The 19,083-nt window shown below is 39.6% G+C and overlaps 1 protein-coding gene and 1 long non-coding RNA gene across 20 annotated transcripts in view; one reads left to right on the plus strand and one right to left on the minus strand.

Annotated features, from left to right (window-relative positions):
* The window catches only part of LOC137172497 (ankyrin-3-like), a 163,403-nt gene that overhangs the window by 47,465 nt on the left and 96,855 nt on the right, over window positions 1–19,083 (minus strand). For 8 of the 19 annotated variants that reach the window (XM_067576966.1, XM_067576973.1, XM_067576969.1 and 5 more), the window contains 16 exons: window positions 18,256–18,354; window positions 17,818–17,916; window positions 17,455–17,652; window positions 15,880–15,978; window positions 14,576–14,674; window positions 13,614–13,712; window positions 12,881–13,078; window positions 11,022–11,120; window positions 10,671–10,769; window positions 8,682–8,879; window positions 8,197–8,295; window positions 7,349–7,447; window positions 6,426–6,524; window positions 6,108–6,203; window positions 5,052–5,124; window positions 4,431–4,490 (listed from right to left, as the gene is read on the minus strand). In XM_067576966.1, coding sequence (XP_067433067.1) covers window positions 4,431–4,490; window positions 5,052–5,124; window positions 6,108–6,203; window positions 6,426–6,524; window positions 7,349–7,447; window positions 8,197–8,295; window positions 8,682–8,879; window positions 10,671–10,769; window positions 11,022–11,120; window positions 12,881–13,078; window positions 13,614–13,712; window positions 14,576–14,674; window positions 15,880–15,978; window positions 17,455–17,652; window positions 17,818–17,916; window positions 18,256–18,354 — 1,813 coding nt within the window. Of the gene's footprint in view, window positions 1–2,925; window positions 2,962–4,430; window positions 4,491–5,051; window positions 5,125–6,107; window positions 6,204–6,425; window positions 6,525–7,348; window positions 7,448–8,196; window positions 8,296–8,681; window positions 8,880–10,670; window positions 10,770–11,021; window positions 11,121–12,880; window positions 13,079–13,613; window positions 13,713–14,575; window positions 14,675–15,879; window positions 15,979–17,454; window positions 17,653–17,817; window positions 17,917–18,255; window positions 18,355–19,083 lie in introns of all 19 variants that reach the window. The other 11 variants (XM_067576978.1, XM_067576976.1, XM_067576972.1 and 8 more) reach the window with 4 other exon arrangements.
* On the plus strand, window positions 492–17,584 carry LOC137172505 (uncharacterized). The gene is made up of 3 exons (XR_010924992.1): window positions 492–715; window positions 14,327–14,357; window positions 17,421–17,584. It is a non-coding gene; the product is annotated as an uncharacterized lncRNA (long non-coding RNA).

Here is a 19,083-nt window from a genome sequence, read left to right on the forward strand (position 1 = left end):
GTAGATCCTAACCTACTGATGAACTGCTGACCGCAGAGTTGAAAGAGGAAAAAAGGGGAAGAGAGGAGGAGTTAAAAAGGGAGAGGGGAGCAAGTGCACGCAGGCGGAGAAAGGAAGAGGGAGAGAGAGAAAGAAAAGGAAGGCATTCCAGCAAACCACAAAGCACCGGAGACCCCCCCCCCCCCCCCCCAACCCACCCTCCCAACCCACCTCCCCACCTCCCCACCCCTCCGTCACCTCATCCCCTGCTGCTACAGCACCCCTCCCCCTAAACTTTCTCTCTCTCTCTCTCTCTCTCACACACTTTACAGACCCCATCTGGCGACATTCCAAACTACTCTCCGGGATCCCTTCTCATTTCAGCTCTGAATGAGAGCAAACTCCTCCCGAGTGAGCCAAAACTCACCTCCTGCTTTGAAACACTTCATTCAGCCGGCCGTCCAGTTTGCAGGATTTCACCCCGAACTAACTTTCTCCGACTTGTAACCTCCCTCAAACTCTCTCCTGCGTATACTGTCTCTCTCTCTCTCTCTGTCTCTCTCTCTCTCTCTTTCACAGCCCGGTGCTCACACAAACAGATCAGCTTTCTCCCGCCTACCCACCCTGCTCTAGGATTATCCAGTTTGTGTGTGTGTGTGTGTGTGTGTGTGTGTGTGTGTGCGACAGAGAGTGAGTTTCAGAACAGACACCTAGAGCTCACTGCAGGACAGAAATAGTAAGTGGGTGTGTGACTCAAACTAAGTTGTCTAACATCTAACTCTACCTATGCAGCATCTATAGGGTTCTGTATATATATTCTCACTGCTCATCTTAACTCTATTAATTCTTGGTTTTGTGGTTTGTTTACTGGTTTTGTTTATGAACTGTCTTGTCAAGTCTCTATCATTTCCTCTTTTTCTCCCTTCCAAAAAGCATTCCTCGCTCTGTGCCGATCTGGCCGCTTGTTTATCTGTTTATCTGCTAAACGGTACAAATTCTTTGCTCCATAACTTCATCCTCTTCATCGCCTTCCTCTTGATCTCTGTGTCTTTCCTCATTCAACTGCTTCCGTGTGTCAACTCACATCTCCATCTCATGAAAACCATAAGACATTAGTGGTTTTTTTGTCACTTCTTGAGGTAGCAGTGACTGAAAAAAATTCATAACTCTGCATCAGTTCAAGTTGACACGATAGTATCTGTCTTCCTGTCTTTGTACCGTCAGACCCTGATGTGGTCAGTCTGGCTTTACTGGTTGAAACTATTCTTTATAGGACAAACACTATATAATTCACAGTATGTAACAGGGCTGTTTAGGTTTCATGTGGGCGAAGTCTCCCGTCTGTCAGAGTAAAGGCCCCTGTAGTTATTATTATGACTGGAATTATGCAGAATATACTGGTAAACACACTACATACACACTTTTTTATATTAACATCGTAGCTCTATGATTCATCAGGCTTTCATCACTCAATCTGACATCCTTCAACATTTATATCGTACAGTCTTGATGTCTTCAGCGAATCTTCTGCATTGTCCTGCACATCGCATATTTATAGTTTTTTATCTTTATAAAGTTTTCCCTTTATATTTCTTTTTTCTGATCCTTATTTTTTACTCTAATCTAGGAGCACACCACATTGCATTTCACTACATATATTACTTCTGTTTGCAAGACATAAACCATTGAAATCCCTGCATGTATTTGCCATTAAGATTTTATTATTAGATCCATCTCGCACAGTGAACTTTTAAGATTTGCTGTTGGGCTTCAAAACTCAATCAAGTTCCAAGTCCTTGAGAGCGAGTCCAGTCTAAAGTTCTCACAAGTAAATTGAAAGTTTGTCAGATATGAATGCTGACCTTTAGAATGACACAGCATTTAAATATTTTATGCCCGAAGCTGTGTTCAATTTTTCCTTTTTTTTTTTTGTTTTTACATAGCTGAGCCTTCTATGAATTAAATAGTCTCACTGTATAGCAACATGTGTGCAAAGCCTGCTGCTGCTGCTGCCTGATTAATTTTCTGTTAATTGCACCAAATCAAAACTTGAGACTTGAATGTTTTTACTCTCAAGTCCAACTTTTCAAGACCTCATATTTTTTTAATTAAGTTTGACTTCAGTCCAACTGTAAAATCACTGTAAGATCGTCATAGTTACTGTATACTGATCAGTTCCTATTTGACAAATGACCAAGTTGCCCTCGTTGGTGCTTCTATTTTTTTAATATCAAGTGCTATATTTAGAATATGAAATGCCAAAACCAAAGACAGGCATGAAGAGCCAATGATGAAAAGGCATGACGGGGTTTGGATCTCCTAAAAACAACACCGGACACAGTTGATTTAGGAACGGATCGATTATTGGATAAATAGAAAACCTGGCAAAAAAAACCAGGGTTTTCGTAACTATGTTACTGCCCTTTTAAACACTTAAGTTTTCTCATGATTAGCATTTTATTTCCATGTTGACCAAATATTAATTCACTTTACAACTCTGGAAAAACTCTTTGGAGAGTCCACAACACTTTCCAAAGGACTACCCGGGGTTTGTGGACCGTCCTGATATAGATCATAGACTGTGTGTGTGTGTTATTGGAGATGTTAATCATTGCAGTTACGCAGCTGGTATGCGAGCCTGTGTGTGACTGTGTGTATTTGTGTGCCTAGAGTTACACACAATACAATTTTAGATCAGAAATTAAAGATAGAACACTCTGTTAAAGCTCTACAACAACAGTATCAACAACAACTCACACAAATTCAGTGTAGCTGCAGACATTCAAGATTCAAGATTCATGCACATAAATATGAATACATTTAAGAAGTGGCAACAAAATCACACACAGAGAGTTTAGTTCTATCAGTTATGCTGCACCAATTCAAACTGGTTATTTGAGTTAGTTGTAGTGAGATCTTTTTTTTTGTTTGTTTGTTTGGACTTACAGGAATAGCTGATGCAGATATTTCCAACATCAATCTCTGTTTAAACAAAGCAGAAATACACCTTCAACATTTATTTTGTATTTTAAGATGTATGCAGTCTGGGGAATATACTTAATATTTTTGAAATTATGCAAAATTCTTATCTCATGAGGTTATAAAGTAAATGTTCCTGTTTTTATCTGTTTTGCATTTCTTTCTTCATTCTCTTTCTCAACTTATCTCATTACTCACACTCTCATCTTTCCATTATGTCTCTTATTCTGCTTTTCCCCCCCATTTACTGCAACTACAAAGACACTCACACATTCACAGTACAGACCTGCACTTTATGACTTCCTGCACAGGTCATTTTATATAGAGATGTCACATTATATTGCATATATTTATTGTATTAAACACAAACGACAGCAGCAGAAGTCGTCTCTATTCAGAAGAAACTATGGCACACCTGGTATTCTCATGATATCTGTCCGCACACATACTAAACCATTGTGGGCAAGTGAATTGTTTCAATTGTGTTGAGGAAATGTGGATTTCAGCAGACTGCTGATATTTAGCAGCTATAAAAACTGCCAACTGCAGACAGCGAGGGACATGTGACTACCTAAAAATGAAAGCCTTCCATTCTTTACCATCACCGCAGACTGTTTAGCAAAAACACCGCGAGGCAGAACGAGCCGGGCGAAAATAAAAACAAACTATTGATTGAAAAATCTCGACACATCAATTCCTAGTTTTTCCACCCCCAGTCTGAGTCTCATTAGGGACAGTCAGTCAGAGTTCAAGTTCAGCAGCTTCTGAGCCACACTAGAGACGAGGAGAAAAGAGATTCACAACATAAAGACACACACTCACACAAGCAGCTGACGCTGTGTTTGCTTTGGCCCGAATGCGCGAAACTACAATGGAAGCGTCACTGACAGGCCTCCGAAGACAAAGGATCAAGTGTGTGCGCGTACTCCACAGAGTGAAAAGAAATCTGTTACACACTCCGCAACGCCATATGCAGACAGTTGGCATGGCAACGAGGAGAAAAAGGCATATTCCCTGCATTTAGATGTATGAAAACAGTGGAGGCTTTACAAGAACAGTGTGAAAGAGTTGAAGGAGGGAAGCAGCAGCTGAAAGTACTCAAGTACAGTACGATGTATCGCACGTGTACAGGACAAGGATTTAAGAAAATAAATAAGAAAAAAAGAAGTTAAAGAAAAGAAAGAACACAAGAAAATGCTGCCATATAAAGACAACTTACATAAACCAATCAGTTTATACATGCAATAATAGAATTATCAATACTTTGCCTTACTAAAAGCTCTATTTTACTACTTTCAAATAAATAAAGTACACATAACATGCTGACACCATTAATATAGGGTTACCTGAAAAACAAAAAGAAACTGGAAATGTTAAGAACAGAAGACTGACACAGAGAAAGAAGAAGAAGAAGAAGAGAAAAAGAGGTGATGATTTAAAGAACAAAAAAAAAAAAAAAAGATGAAAAATACCTTCTTCCACATCAGATAAATAGTCCTCTGTGATCATTTCGGGAACATTGGCTTTACAGACTGTGTGATTGGGATGGAGGAAAGAGTTAGAGAAAAAAAAAGAGAACCAAAAAATATGGAAAAATCATATTCACAATAAAGTCATAATCAAAGAAAGACTTGAAAATGGAGTGTTGTTACAGTACATTTAAAGAAAACTATGTATTTTTTGCTAATGAGAAAATAATACTATTACAAAAAACTATTTCGGTGGCTGGATATATCCCTTTGAAAATAAATGCTTAAATCGAGCCTCATGAGTAAAATGTCAAATGATGAAACAAAATGAAATAAGTTAATAGTGAAAAAAAAAGAGCACCGGCAACAACAAAATAACTTTGTTTCCTTGACAACCAGGGGGAAATTTGGCAACCGAGGGACCAGTGCTGGGATATCGTCCTACTCCAGCCCATGAGTTGTAACCACTTGCCAAATGTGACTCAACCCGATATTTTATACATTTTGGCCGTCTCTCCAGGATTATGTGACTGAGGTCAGTCAGGTTGCATGGGGAGATCTGCTGAGATGGAATTAAAGTAATACAAATTCACACACCAATAAAGCTGTTACTGGAATCCTTACCTTCGTCGTCGGACATGTCCAGCACCTCGTTCATGGTCTCTGGAACATTCATCTTGTGCTTCTCCGTCACAGTCTGTTGAATAGAGACATGCTCTTAATAAAAAGTGTTGATGTGAACTTGAATGTAGTCATCTACAGACTCCTCTAGTCCAATTTTTTTCTGTGCTTAACACCACAGAAACAGTCAATTATTACGGAAAAGTCTCAAATACAAGCTAACGGCCAGCGCAAATACATAAAAGCTGGATAAAAACAAGGACATTTTAATGGTTATATTATTAATTCAGCATAATTAACATGTTCAGTTCCATCAGCACAACAACAGAGGTATGTTATACTCACCAATCTGCTACTCCGAGTTTCTCTTTTTAACACAAACATCACAAATATATATATATATTTCTACTTTGCAGTTTTTTCAGTCACTGTTAAGCTGCTGCCAATGAACGTCAACAATTTCCTGCAGATGTTTTACATTATAAGCCCACCAGACAGGAGAGTCATGGTCGCTGGATGGCTTTCAATGTATTGTATGTATTGTATATTATTGCAGGAAGTCTTGAGTTTCATTGACGGCGGCTTAAGTCTGAATGAAAAAACAGCAAAGTGCAATTAATTAGTGAGTGAGAGCAGTGTTTCTTACACTCAGAGCAGCAGAGTGGTGAGTATGACATCAGTATATTAATGCACCGACAGAATAAGTGCTGTTGAATGAACACAATGCTGAATTTATCAAGATATTAGGTCAAATATGGAAAAAAAATGTTGAGTTTAAATACCAGCAAAGCATCAACAGCAAATAAAAATGGAAGCACATCAGAAAACATGGAGACGTCTGACTAAAATATGATAAAATATACTGTCTCAAATATAAGCCTTGTTCTTTTAGCAGTAAAATGTGCATAGAGGCCACTATTTGGGAATTTAAACATCTATTAGTCAGCTGTGTCTTGACTAATAAAAGGATGAACATCTATGCAAATACAAAACGATTCTGTAAACTGAACATTGCAGTCAACAAGGCCTACATGTATGTTTAAACACACGCGTACGCACCTTAGTGGTCAGAGTCTCCTCTGTGACCACCTTGAGTGTGTCAACGACGGAGATGTAGCCGAGCCTCCTGGCGATGGACAGAGCACTGTTCCCATTCTGGATGAAAAATTATACAAAAAAAAAGTCATTTTTTTGATACATGTAACAGCATCAGGAAATCAAAACTATTGTTCTTCTATCTATCTTCTTCAAGAGTATTTGGAGTGTATTTATTAGAGTGTGCACTAAAAAATTATCATATTTTCTGATATAATTGACCTACACAGGTCATAAACCAGAGTCACGTTTTAAACGTCTGGAGTGTGAGTGTGTACTAACGGTGGTGAGTTCGTTGGGTGATGCTCCATGATGAAGCAGCAAGTTGATGATGTGTGTGTGTCCCTGCTGTGCAGCCTGGTGGAGAGGTGTGTAACCGTTCTGTAGAGGATGGAGAGAAAGAGGCAAGGGTCGGAGTTATAAAACACACACAAAAAAACACACATTATATTCATACTACACCCGCAGACAGGCACATTCAGTGTCATGGACTAATGGTTTTTGGACTCTTTGTGTTGTTCTTTTGGTTTCCTGTGTTACACTTGTGTTGTCCAGTCCTTTTGGTCACATGGTTTTGCTCATATGATTTGGGTTGTATGTTTAAAGGACTGTCTTGCATGATTATTTAGCTTATAGTGTTCTGTACTTAAGTTTATATTCATGTATATTATTGGACAGGTTGATGTATGCTGGTTTGTTATTAAGAGGTTTTGTGTTTTCTGCTGTTTTCCTTCCTGTGTTCCTGTCCTGATTTTCCCACCTATCACCCATCTACACACCTGTCCTCTATCAACCTCGTTAGCCTTGCCCTGCTCCCTGTGTTTCCCCCGGCCAATCAGCTCCCTGTCTGTTCTCTTGCTTCATCACCTCACTCCCCTTTCCTGAGCTTCTCCGCCCATCTCCTCGTTAGTTCAGTTACTTTTAAGTCCTGGTTTTCTGTTCAGTCTTTGTTGGATCCTTTGTTATGTACTGTTCAGTCTGTTCTGCTTAGTCCAGTTTGTTCTGTCTGCTCTGTTTGTGCTGCGTCCTGTTTCAGTTTCAGTTCTTTTGACCCGCCAGCCTTGTTTTGCATGCATGAGCCTTTAATAAAGACGTTTCTTCAGCCTCGCTCAGCCTGCAGTCTCTGCATTTGGGTCCATCTGTTCCGCTACTCTTAACATACAGTGTCAGAAAATATCTGATATCAGAAAAAACAAAATGGTTACCTTGGTTTTAGCGTTGACCTTTGCCTGGTTTTTCAGCAGGAAGTTGACCATCTTCACGTTGCCATAGTGACAGGCCACGTGGAGAGGAGTATAACCCAACTGAGGACACAGAAAGTCACAAAATACGATCAGCAAAGAGATGATCATCCCGTCGTTAGTGATAGTACTGGCTCTTCTTTGTCTATGAAATGTGTAGCATAAATATTGTTTTATAAAACAATAATACTATACAAGGAGCAGGAGAGGATAACTGTGATCTCTGCAAGGACTGAGAAGATTCAAGATTCAAATACTTTATTGTCATATTCACAGAGCAACAGGTTGCACTACTCTCTTTGCATTGCTGTTTAAGTAAATCAAAAAGGACGACAAAAACAGTCTCTGGAAAGGGTCATGTTAAGAATTTTTAAAAGCAGTTATATACAAAAAATTAAACAAATATACAGTAATAAAAATATATACTGACTGTACAGGTTAATATGTGCTTTCTATAGTAAAAGTCTCATGTTCATAGCAGCATAAAGTGACAGAGTAAGTGAAGAAGTCTGCCTTGTGACCTTGTGACTGATTTATATTTATCTTAACTAGAGTCAATAAAATGTTACAAAACAGTGGCATAGCCTGAGGCGACATCTTCAAATTGCATACTGTGTTTGAACAGTGCAAAATCCAAAGATATTAAATATATAAAGATATAAAAGATATAAATAATCATCAAAATCTCATATTTATGAAATTGGAACCAGTGACTATTTGGCAATTATTTGGGGAGCAACTTAAGTAACTTAAACTATAATCACTTCACGATTTGTCATATTCTATAAACCATAAGAGAAAGAGACATTTACCTTGGTTTCGGGGTCTATAGTGGCTCCATGGTTGACTAAGACCTCAGCAACGTTGACTTTGTCCTCCTGAGCAGCCAGGTGGAGCGGAGTCAGACCAGACTGAGGATACAGACAGAGAGACAGTTAAACATACAGACAGAGAGACAGTTAAACATACAGACAGACAGTTAAACATACAGATAAGGGTCAAATACACAGACAGAGGGGAGGGGAGACGGAGGGATACAAAGTTACTGAATATAATATGATACAACTAAGAGGGAGATAAATAATACTTGCTAAGCAGAAGATGACAGGTGTGTGTATGACGGTGATAAATCATGAGAGACAGAAAACATTGCAAACTGAATGCCAGAAGAAATAAATGGCAAAATAACCGAGAGTCTTGCAAAAAGACACAAATATTTAGAAGTAAAATTAAGGCCCTGGCCAATAAACGCATGTATGAACACTTATATAGACGTCTGTAGAGATGGCAAATGTACCTTATTGCCCATGTTAACAGGAGCATCTCGTGCCAGCAGCAGTGTCACTATGTCCACGTTGCCTTCCTGCGCTGCGAGGTGCAGAGGAGTGATTCCCTGGCGTGTTACTGTGTTGGTGGAGGCGCTGTACTCCAGTAACGTGGTGGTTATCTCCATCTGATTCTTCTTAGCTGCGATGTGGAGCGGTGTGTAACCATTCTGGTAGCAGAGAAACAGAGAGGATCAAAATACAGCCAAGACAAAACAGACGAATCATATTCTGAATGAGAATTTCAACAAAATAACATTTCCTTCTCAGTTAATAACAGTATCACATGTAATAAGAAGGACGCGTACTGGCTTTGAATCAAATTATAACCCCAGGACATGATGGTTCAATTGAAAGAAGAGATTTTTTATAGAGCTGCAACTAATGATTATTTTCATTATTGATTAATCTGTCAATTATTTTAAAGATTTATCGATTAGTCATTTGGCCTTAAAAAATGTCAGAAGATGGTGATAAGTGTCAATCAATGTCTCTCAAAGCCCAAAATGCAAATGTCTTGTTCTGTCCCAACAGTCCACAACAAGGATATTCAGTTTACTGTCATAGAAGACTAAAGAAACCAGAAAACATTCACATTTAAGAGGCCGGAACAAGATAATGTTATCATTTTTTCTCAGAAATAACTCAAAACGATGGATCGAATATCAAAATAGTTTAATTTTCTGCTGATTGACTAATCGTTGCAGCCTTAAATTTTTAACAAATGAATGTCACTTGTGCGCCACTAAAAAGACAGTAAGAAAGAAAAAAGTGGCAACTCTCTTTTCAGGACTGACTGATGTAGTACTACAGTCTATCAACTTTCAGTGGAATTGTATTGCTATTCTGCATTGTATTGTTTTTCTGTTGTTTAAATGAATAGTTACACATTTTGCAACATACATTTATTTGCTTTAATTTCTTGTCAAAGGTTAGATGAGAAGAAAAACAACAAGTTGCAGTTTTATCGAGGGCTATGTGCCGAACTATTTCTTGGCGGGGAGTAGTAACTTCTCAAAGTCTTGTTGTCACTGTGAGGTTGCCAGGCAACCAGCGAAGACTTCAGGAAGTTACTGTACAACAAAAAGTCCAGCACACAAACCTGCTTGAAATCACAACTTCTTGATTCTTTAGTTTGTACAGCTTAAACAAACGAACTATGACTTATTAATTAGTGAGCTTTAGAGGTGCTGGTAGGTGTTTCCTCCTGCTTCCAGTCTTTATGCTAAGCTAAGCTAAGCTAAGCTAAGCTAACCGGCTACTGGCTTATATTAGTTTGTAGCCTTGTGGTATCAATCTTCTCACCTAATGCTTGGCAATAAAGAAAAAATGCAAATATTTCCTAAAACATCAAACTATTCCTTTAAATTAATTATTCCAAGAAAACTGTAGTTAAAAAGTAACAAAATAAGTCGTAAAAAGTTTTTGTTTTACACATACATAACAGTTTAATACAGTTTATTTATTTTGTAACCAAATAAAAGTTGCAATATTGTGGTATATATTAATATCAGAAAATATTAGAAAATTATTAATTTCAGATTTATATTTTCCAGCCCAATTCTCTTTGTCTACATTTCTGCTGCTTTTCTTTCGGTTGATAGAGACATCTTTAAAGACTCACACTTTTATAGTTTCATATCCAACACCTAAACACATTTTTCTTAAAGAGATCAACTAAAATTCTTACATCTTGTTATTGAATATTACATCAGGAAGTAAAAGTTATTTAGGCTTTGTTGATTTCAGTAGCAGCTCTTTCTGGATAGATGCTTTCAGGGTAGAAGAGCCGCTTCGCTATACAACACAGCGCATGTGGGTGACTGAAACTAGGTCAGCCTGCTTTCACCCAGAGCCAAAGCGAGAGAGAGAGAGAGAGAGAGAGAGGTTTTGGTGCATTAATGCATTAAGGAACATTCGATTTAACCTCCTACAACACGTTCACTTCGACAGACTCTTACCTTCGCAGCGGCATGCGGTGAAGCTCCCTGGTTGAGCAAGAGTAGCGCCACCTTCTGGTTATCATAGTGCGCTGCCACATGCAGTGGAGTTAGTCCACTCTGAGCGTATATACACACACACATGGACACGAGCATTGTTAGAAGGTGACATACATACAGAGCTGTAGGAGCAGACGTGATAAAGAGATAATATACTGTGAAAGCTTTGGCCGTAGCAACAGACTAAACACAAAGACAGATAATTTTGATACTGTGCTCACGTGAGAGTGCATATAAGAATGAGTACTGTGTTCAAAAAGTGCTCTGTTTTTGTCTCTCTCAGGCAAACAACAGTGCTTGAATGTGTGTTACCTTCCCAGCAGCATCAGGTTGAGCGTTCTTCTGCAGCAGCAGGTTGGCTACCTCGATCTTCCCGTACTTTGCTGCAACGTGCAAAGGAGTGAAGCCCTTCTGGATAGACACAACAGAAACAAACTCTGATTTGCACTATGATTGTTAAAAAAAACTGCTACTAATTCAACTGCTAGTAGGTTAGTTACTATTTAGCAGACAGGTTTTGAATGCTAGCTCTCACTTCTCACTACGACTTCTTCTCTATACCATATGTGTTTAATCACATATATCTGATTTATTTGCGGGGTTGTGTCATGACAACATGGGGAATTGATTGCTTGGTGCTTAAAAATGATGAGAAACAATAAGGGCCCAGGGTGTGGAGGGAATGAGATTGGATGTGTGTTGTGTGTGTGTTACATCAGATTCTTCAGCTATGAGGCAACACAGATCCTTGACCCTACTTCAAAACCAACTCTGTCTACATAGACCCGACTCTGTGTGTTTGCACACGTGTATTAGACGTGCATGTGTGTTGTGTATGTAAGCTAACAGAGAGGTTAGTAATAGTCATAGGACTTGACAGAAACCAGACTGGTTCCCTGGTTCCGAGTCCCTGAATATCTACAGTGTGTATCCATATATATCATCCATAGATAGTGGACGAATATGCAACTTTTTTTATACTGAGCCAAACTGAAGTTATTGAACAATTTCCCACTTTTCTGTTTCATCCACCCTTTAACGGAACATTAATGTTTACAGCCCTCTGTAGGGGATCAATATGAATAGTAACAACATCAAAGCTAACACCCCCCACCCCCCCACCCCCACACCCCTCTTGGCCTCTTGAAAAGCCTCTAACTAGACTTGGGAATATGTAGTGACTGAGAGTTTTTGTTCCTCTGCTCATTTAATATCATGTGGCAGTAAAAATCACACCACCAACTATAAAGATGCTTGTGTGTGTATAATAGTTCATCCTTAAGATTTTTAAACAGTTTCAATCATTATAGATGTGTTTGCGTAGCGACATAAACATGTACACAGCTTAACTGATAAAAACAAAAATGCAAACAAAAATGTGTAAGTTTACCCTCCTTATATGTGGATTTAATAGCTCCTGGTTGTTAAAACCCTAAAAAGGACTTAAAGAGATTTAATACAAGGGCAACGAGTGGAGCCCGTTCCTCCCTTTGGTTTGCCAAATCCAGTCACGGCTGAAAATTACCTGGAAACATCTCCTCTGTTTGACTGTATTTAGAGTTTAGGGACTTTCCTCCATGTGTCCAATATGCGGCCATAAAACGCTCTGTTGCAGTTTAAATTGATGTTTTGAAATGAGTAATGCACAAAAAAAAAAAAAAAAAAAAAAAAAAAAACTCCAGGAACAGACTCTAGAGAACTTCTTTTGACCCAGCTCACCCACTGGCAGACTGTCAACTGTAACTGGTGTTCCTCAATCGTGAAGTTCACCGAGGTGCTGCGACAGTCTAGCAGTAACACATCTACTATGCAAAATGTAAGCAGATCTACTACTGTAAACTACCTATTCGTTTGGACACCATACAATAAACACACTAATAAACACACTTAGTCACTACACAGTAGAATTAGCGCCGTCATCACTGCTTCCTGGATCTTAGGTAAAACAGCCTACTGCCATGAGAAACAACTTTTATGGATGGTTACTGACGCATATGAGTGGAGAAACGGAAGAATTCCAGTTACTGGTTATTGTCTTCTGTAAGTATCTACTGGTGAACAAGTGTTATAAATGTTCAGCTGACAAAACAACCAGTGTCTGAGAAGTATCTGTCTCCGCATATCAGATGTGTGTGTGTGTGTGTGTGTGTGTGTGTGTGTGTGTTATTTACCTTGGTAGTAATGCCCAGACTAGCTCCTTTGTCCAGCAGTGCTGAAGCCACATCTCTGTGTCCCTCTCTGGCAGCCAGGTGTAAAGGTGTGTATCCGGAGCTGGTCGTGGCATCTGGGTACGCGCCGTTTGCCAGCAGCTGGTGGACAATGTCTTGTTTACCGAGACGGCTTGAGATATGCAGCGGAGTCTGGTCGTCCTGGGGTCCATGAATCAAACAAACATTTTTTTAATTGATACCAAGAAAACAAAAGATTACGAGCAGCTATTAGCATAAGAAAGAAAAAAAAAAGACATTTCAGGAAGTTTCTGTGCTCATTTTCTCACTTTGTACTAAAACCTATGCAAATTTCCTCATTTATGACCATTTTAGACAAGATTTCTATCTAATATTTCATCCATTTAGGATCTTCACACAACTATGAGTGACATTTTGCTAACATAAAAGGCTTTGCTTGTATAATATTGTGAAAATGCCAGTTAAAGGGCCAGTTTTTGGTGAAAAGGAAAATTCTGATGTTTGTCAAATATGGGCAAAAAATCTAAATATAAATGTATCTACATGTAATTCAGTGATTAAACTCTAGCAAAGACATAACCACACAAACAAACTGGATGGGTTTAATGTGTTAATCTAAACTGATAAGGATGGTTTTTATGTAAAGTCAAATGTTTATTGTGAATTGCACGCACAGGCACGCACACACACACACACACACACACACAGAGTCTACCTTGGCCTTGGCATCCACTAGTGCTCCATTCTGGACCAGATACCGGACCACATTTGACTGTCCTGCCCTCGCTGCCATGTGGAGCGCCGTCTCCCCTCTCTGGACAACACACAAACACAAATCACACACACACAGAATAGTTAGTCCAAACTTTTTTCCTCCAAATTCCTCTATTTCTTTCTCTCTTTCTCTCTCTTTCTCTTTCTCTCTTATCAACACAGTCACACAAATGAAAAATCAATACGTTTTTTGATGTTCCAGAAAGTCCCTTTTCTTTTAAGATGTGCTGAAAGAACAGAGAGGCAGAAAAGAGAAAGACCCCCTTGCTTTCCACACCCAACTCACCATAATGACGTCCCGTAATGCTCCGTTTCTACGGTAACCTGGCCACAGACACGGCGTGGGCGACCAAATACTTGGGGTTGAAGAGTTGCCTGTGCAGTACTCTCCCCCCCCCCCCCCCCCCTTCTTTTTCTCTCTCTTCCCCCTCTCTCTGTTTTTGCTATGTTTGCTCATAACTCATCTCGGCTCTTTCTCCCAACACTCTCCCTTTCTCTTTATTCCTCTTTTGCCTTTAATGTGATTTAAGAGTTAATGGGACCAGTAGTAGAGTTTCTAGCTCCTGTAGAAGAGTGTTGATGGACAAGATGAGAGTAAGAGATTCATTCCCTACACCGTAACATTAATATATTTTTCTCTCCTCCTTCCTGAAGTTTTCTCCGCCGCCTGGTCCAATAACACAAGGTATGTAATGTTGGGATCAATTTATAGAGAAACATGCCATCTCATGTTGTTCTTCTCATGCTGTCATTTATTACAAACTGACCTCTTATAAGCCGTTAAGACGACTGCATCAAATTTGTTATCCTGCTGTTTTTCCATTTCGTCAATCCGGAGTGAGAACAAGACAGAAAGAGAGAAAGAAAGTAAAAAAAAAAAAACAAACGTCTTCTCGAACTCACCACATTACTCGTGTTTGATGAAGCCCCGTGGTTGATAAGCTGGTGGACGATGTTTTCATGTCCCATAAATGCTGCAACGTGGATGGGAGTCAGACCGGACTAGAGGGAGAGACACAGAAGAGACGAGATGTGATGAAAATAAGTAAATGTTTGAATAGCAACCTTTTTTTTTTTAGCTTATTTATTGCTACAGAGTCCTGTTAGTCCCATACAAACATATAAACCCACTATTAAAAACCCTCCTTCCCTTATACTGTCTAATAAAACAATATGTAAAAGTCCCTGGCAACATATGCTTATTCCTCTGTAGCATAGCGCTATAACATAGTCCTACAACTAATAAAAACACATCAATGACCCACTCCGTCGCACTGGGTGACATGTTTCTTCATTATCACGAACACACACACACTGTACGGTAGTTTTTTTGTTTTTTTTATTTGACTCAATCCCACATAAACCGTCCTGCTGCTGTAAATACTCACTAGAGCACCAAGAGTGTATTAATCCGCAGCTGAAAAAAAAAAAAAAAAAAAAGCCTCCAACAAATGCACCCTTTCTTCATGTTTGAGCGACTTTTGCTAAAAGCTGTTTTAAGGGGAAATGACTGAGCCTATTCTTGAAAATCAAACTACATATTTGTGCTCTGTTTCTAAAGATTTTTATCTTCAGTAGGAATGAATGGGCTCGGGCCTGAGCACCGCAGTCAGGGTAACATTCTTGGTTTTGTTTCTTTTCCGTGCAATTTGTTGACGGTAAGAAAAATATGAATAGATGCACCTCTAGTTTGCAAACTGCTCTGAAGAGTCAGAGCTGGTATAATATGTAGTTTTATTTATAAATTCCTGAACAGAGAGCTATAAGAAGACTAGAGAGTAAACAAAAAATCCTCCTGTTTTATGTAAACTGAGCAAACCGAAACATCTTCACTACATCTTTTGGTGCATGTGAGTCTTCTCTCCCAGTATCTTTTTAGCTAAATACACTCTACCTACAGTGCATACTATATGACAGCAGCAGCTGAAAATAAATGAGTAAATAGGGTGTTTTACTGTATGTGAAAAATGAATTACTAGTCAGTCTCAGATTCAGATTAAGAACAAAGGTAAAGAGACAGAAAATCAATAAAAAACAGGACTCTCTCTCTCTCTAGTGGTGCACCAGGAAGTTCATAGATTACTAGAACAAGATACTCCGGTCATCGTTGCTGTCAAACTGATTAAAAAGCAGCCAACGACGCGATACTGCTCCCGAGATGTACACACATAAAGCACAGACAAACCCACAAACACGCACACACCTACCTCGGTGACTGCCTGTATAGACGCTCCATGCTTCAGAAGTAGCTCCATCACCTTGACTCTGTTTTTCTTACAGGCAATGTGCAGGGGAGTGAAACCATTCTAAAACACAGACAACAAAAACAAAAACAAAAATATACACATTTTGAAATGTAAAAATAGTCCCAAAAACTCTCTGCGTGTGGCTGTGAAGGTCTCGCAGAGCCGGCAGAGGACAAATCTGGAACGCCAGATGGAAAATACAGTACAAAGAGGGACCTTTTTTCCACCCTCTTCTTTCTCACTCTTTCTTTCAAAAACCCTCTGAATACAAACCAGACAAGCAATATGTGGAAATAATTGACTTAACTGTAAGCTGTAAAAAAAAACAAAAACAAAACAACAACAAAGTATGCTGCACTGAAATAGATACTTTTCTTTACAACTCACTCTCCTCTCGCCAACACGTACACTCTGCCCCCCTCCCTCCCTCTCTTACTCTCTTAAGTTTGGGGTTTCTGGCTCAATCCTATGACTTCATTTTCCTCTCCATGTCCTTTTTTTTTCCCCTTCTTATTCTCTCTTTCTATAAAGTCCCAGCGCTCTAACCACACCCAGACTTCTCCCATTACAGTACAGAGATGGCTGTCTCAGGCCAAGACAGTGGCTGTGGCTATAAAGTCTCTTTTTGTCTCCTTATCTGTTTCCTTCATTCATTTTCTTCATGTTCTCTCTCCTGTAATCTGCCTTCCCCCCCCCCCCCCCATCCAAGCCCATTATAACTCTCTTTTTGTTACAAAGGAAGGAAAGACAAAAAAAAAAAAAGACAGGAAAGGAGGGAAGAAACTTTTGGTCGGTTGGGAGATGAAATAATCTGAAATAACCTAATTGCAACATTTAAACATCCCACTTCCACAACCTCGAGCAACACTGCAGCTTCAATAACTATACTTTTCTATCACTTTTTCTCTCTAAAGCCCATCACCTCATTACACAAATGTGCTGGCATTTTTACATGTTGGTCTCATGTTTAAGCCCCTGAGTCAATTTTCCATAAAAATTTGCAACAGCAATCTTTGTTGGACCGAGTAACTTTCCGTAATGCTTTAAACATCACTCAAGTCTCAGCTGAATGCAAACACATTAACGTAAAGTTGAATGAGAAGTTTTAGAGGGGACACATCAGTCTATAAAATGTGTTTTCATTCATCAGTGTGGGACAAAAGAGGAAAAAAAAAACAGTCGAACACTTCTGCCAAATGTCAACAACATCCAGCATGTGATTCGTCATTTCTCTGTGTCATCGGGGCATTGTCAGATTGCAGGCTATAAAAAAAGGCTGCAGAATTATGTTTTCTATCTATTAAATTATGACTGATGAGAACATTTATTAGGGGGAAATACAGGATCCGTCTGATTGGTCATAAGAGGGGGCGAGTTTCCCTCACTCCCCCGGTCACGATGATCATTAATCACGACTTCATATGAGCTTTTTTATACCTGTCTATCCTTCCGCCACATAAACATCCCCCTCTCTGTCTTTTTTTTGTCTCAAACTTGTGCAGAACCCACATCTCCCCTCCATCCCTTCATCCTCACCAGGGCCTTGGCGTTGGGGTTGGCCTTTTTATCCACGATGACCTTTGCCACCTTGTAGTGGCCGCAGTGGGCGGCCACGTGAAGCGCTGTCAGGTAGTCGTTGGTCACGTCATCCACGGGGACATCGTGGTGCAGCAGCAGCTGGACGCAGTTGAGGTGGTCGCCCTGCGTCGCCATGTGGAGGGGAGACAGACCGTTCTGGAAAGGGATGAGGGAGAAAGAGATTTGTCAGTGTGGCTGCGATAACTGATGTGTCTTGTTGGCATGTTCTCAGGAAAGACTGGGACCAGGGATTTTGTGTAGTAGAAAAAATGAAGATAAGAACGATAAGAATAAAAAGACACACACAGTTCGGAGGCATACCTTGGTCTTTGACAGTATCGGTGCTCCTCTGTCCAGCAGCATCTCCACCACCTGCTCATGGCCGCTCCTGGCTCCACAGTGGAGAGGAGTCAGACCATCCTGTGAAAACAAACAGTATACTGTCGGTAAACTAGCTGGCTCGAGGCTGACGTTCATCTTTGAACTTCATACCATCACTGACAGCGTCCTTGAGTAAAGCACTGAAGCCCTCACAGCAGGGGTAAAGACACTGCACTGCAAGACTCTTTTAGTCTTTTAGTCCTGTTTGTATTAACTAAAAAATACATGGTGGGAGATGATGATATGATGTGTGGTTAGTGTATGAGCCTGCATAGGAAACTAACTGTATTTAACCCATTAAACACCAACATAAGTCAAAAAGGTTTCATTATTTTGGGCCCAGATAACATGTGTGTGTGTGTATGTGTGTGTGTGTACCTTGGTCCGTGCATCTATCTTGGCCCCTCTCTCCAGAAGCAGTCGCACCATGTTGCTGTTCCCACGTTTGGATGCTACGTGAAGTGGTGTTATGTCATTCTGGTGAGAAAAGAAGAGCATCATTTTGTCAGCGCCGGGCAAAGTGACAAGACGACTCAGGATTGTACAAACTTATTGTAGTTGACAGGAAAATAACAGAACATTTCAACTCTGTTTGTTGCTGATAAAACATGACGTTGTCCATACAACGGGCTACAATCGTACAGTCAGGGAACACATTTTAACCAAGAATGAAGCTGTAGCACACTTGTCAGAGAGCCTGTCCATGCCTGCAAGATTTTAATGCATATGACTTGCCTGAAATTTGCTTACTCTATTAGAGAAAAAGAACTCTCTTTGACATTGCAGAAGGAAAATGGCTAAATATCCCCCTCTAGAGGAATATGACCATTTCAGATGCAACAATCCAGTTTGACCGTTTTCTTGCTTTCTTGGTTTTCTCTTCGTCTTTCCAGAGAAAGAAGTGAGTGTCTGTGTTTACCAGATGTCTATAGGACTTAATAGGAGTTTGAATAGGACACTATGCAATGTGAAGCTGTATATTTCAGGTGTTTTATTTGGTCTACTAATTATTGTATGATTATATACGAACATTTTCACGATGACAGACGGCTTTAAAGTGTTTTTTACCAGTATGTCTTTAAAATAAGGCCACCAAAACTAATTCCTACACAGTTTAGCACAACACATGTTAAAAAGTTGTTTTTTACTCTCATTTTGTCTCCAACTATAGTGGATCTACACTACAGCACTGCAGGGACCAAATAC

The sequence above is a fragment of the Thunnus thynnus genome, chromosome 20 (genome assembly GCF_963924715.1).
Source record: "Thunnus thynnus chromosome 20, fThuThy2.1, whole genome shotgun sequence".
Lineage (NCBI taxonomy): Eukaryota > Metazoa > Chordata > Actinopteri > Scombriformes > Scombridae > Thunnus > Thunnus thynnus.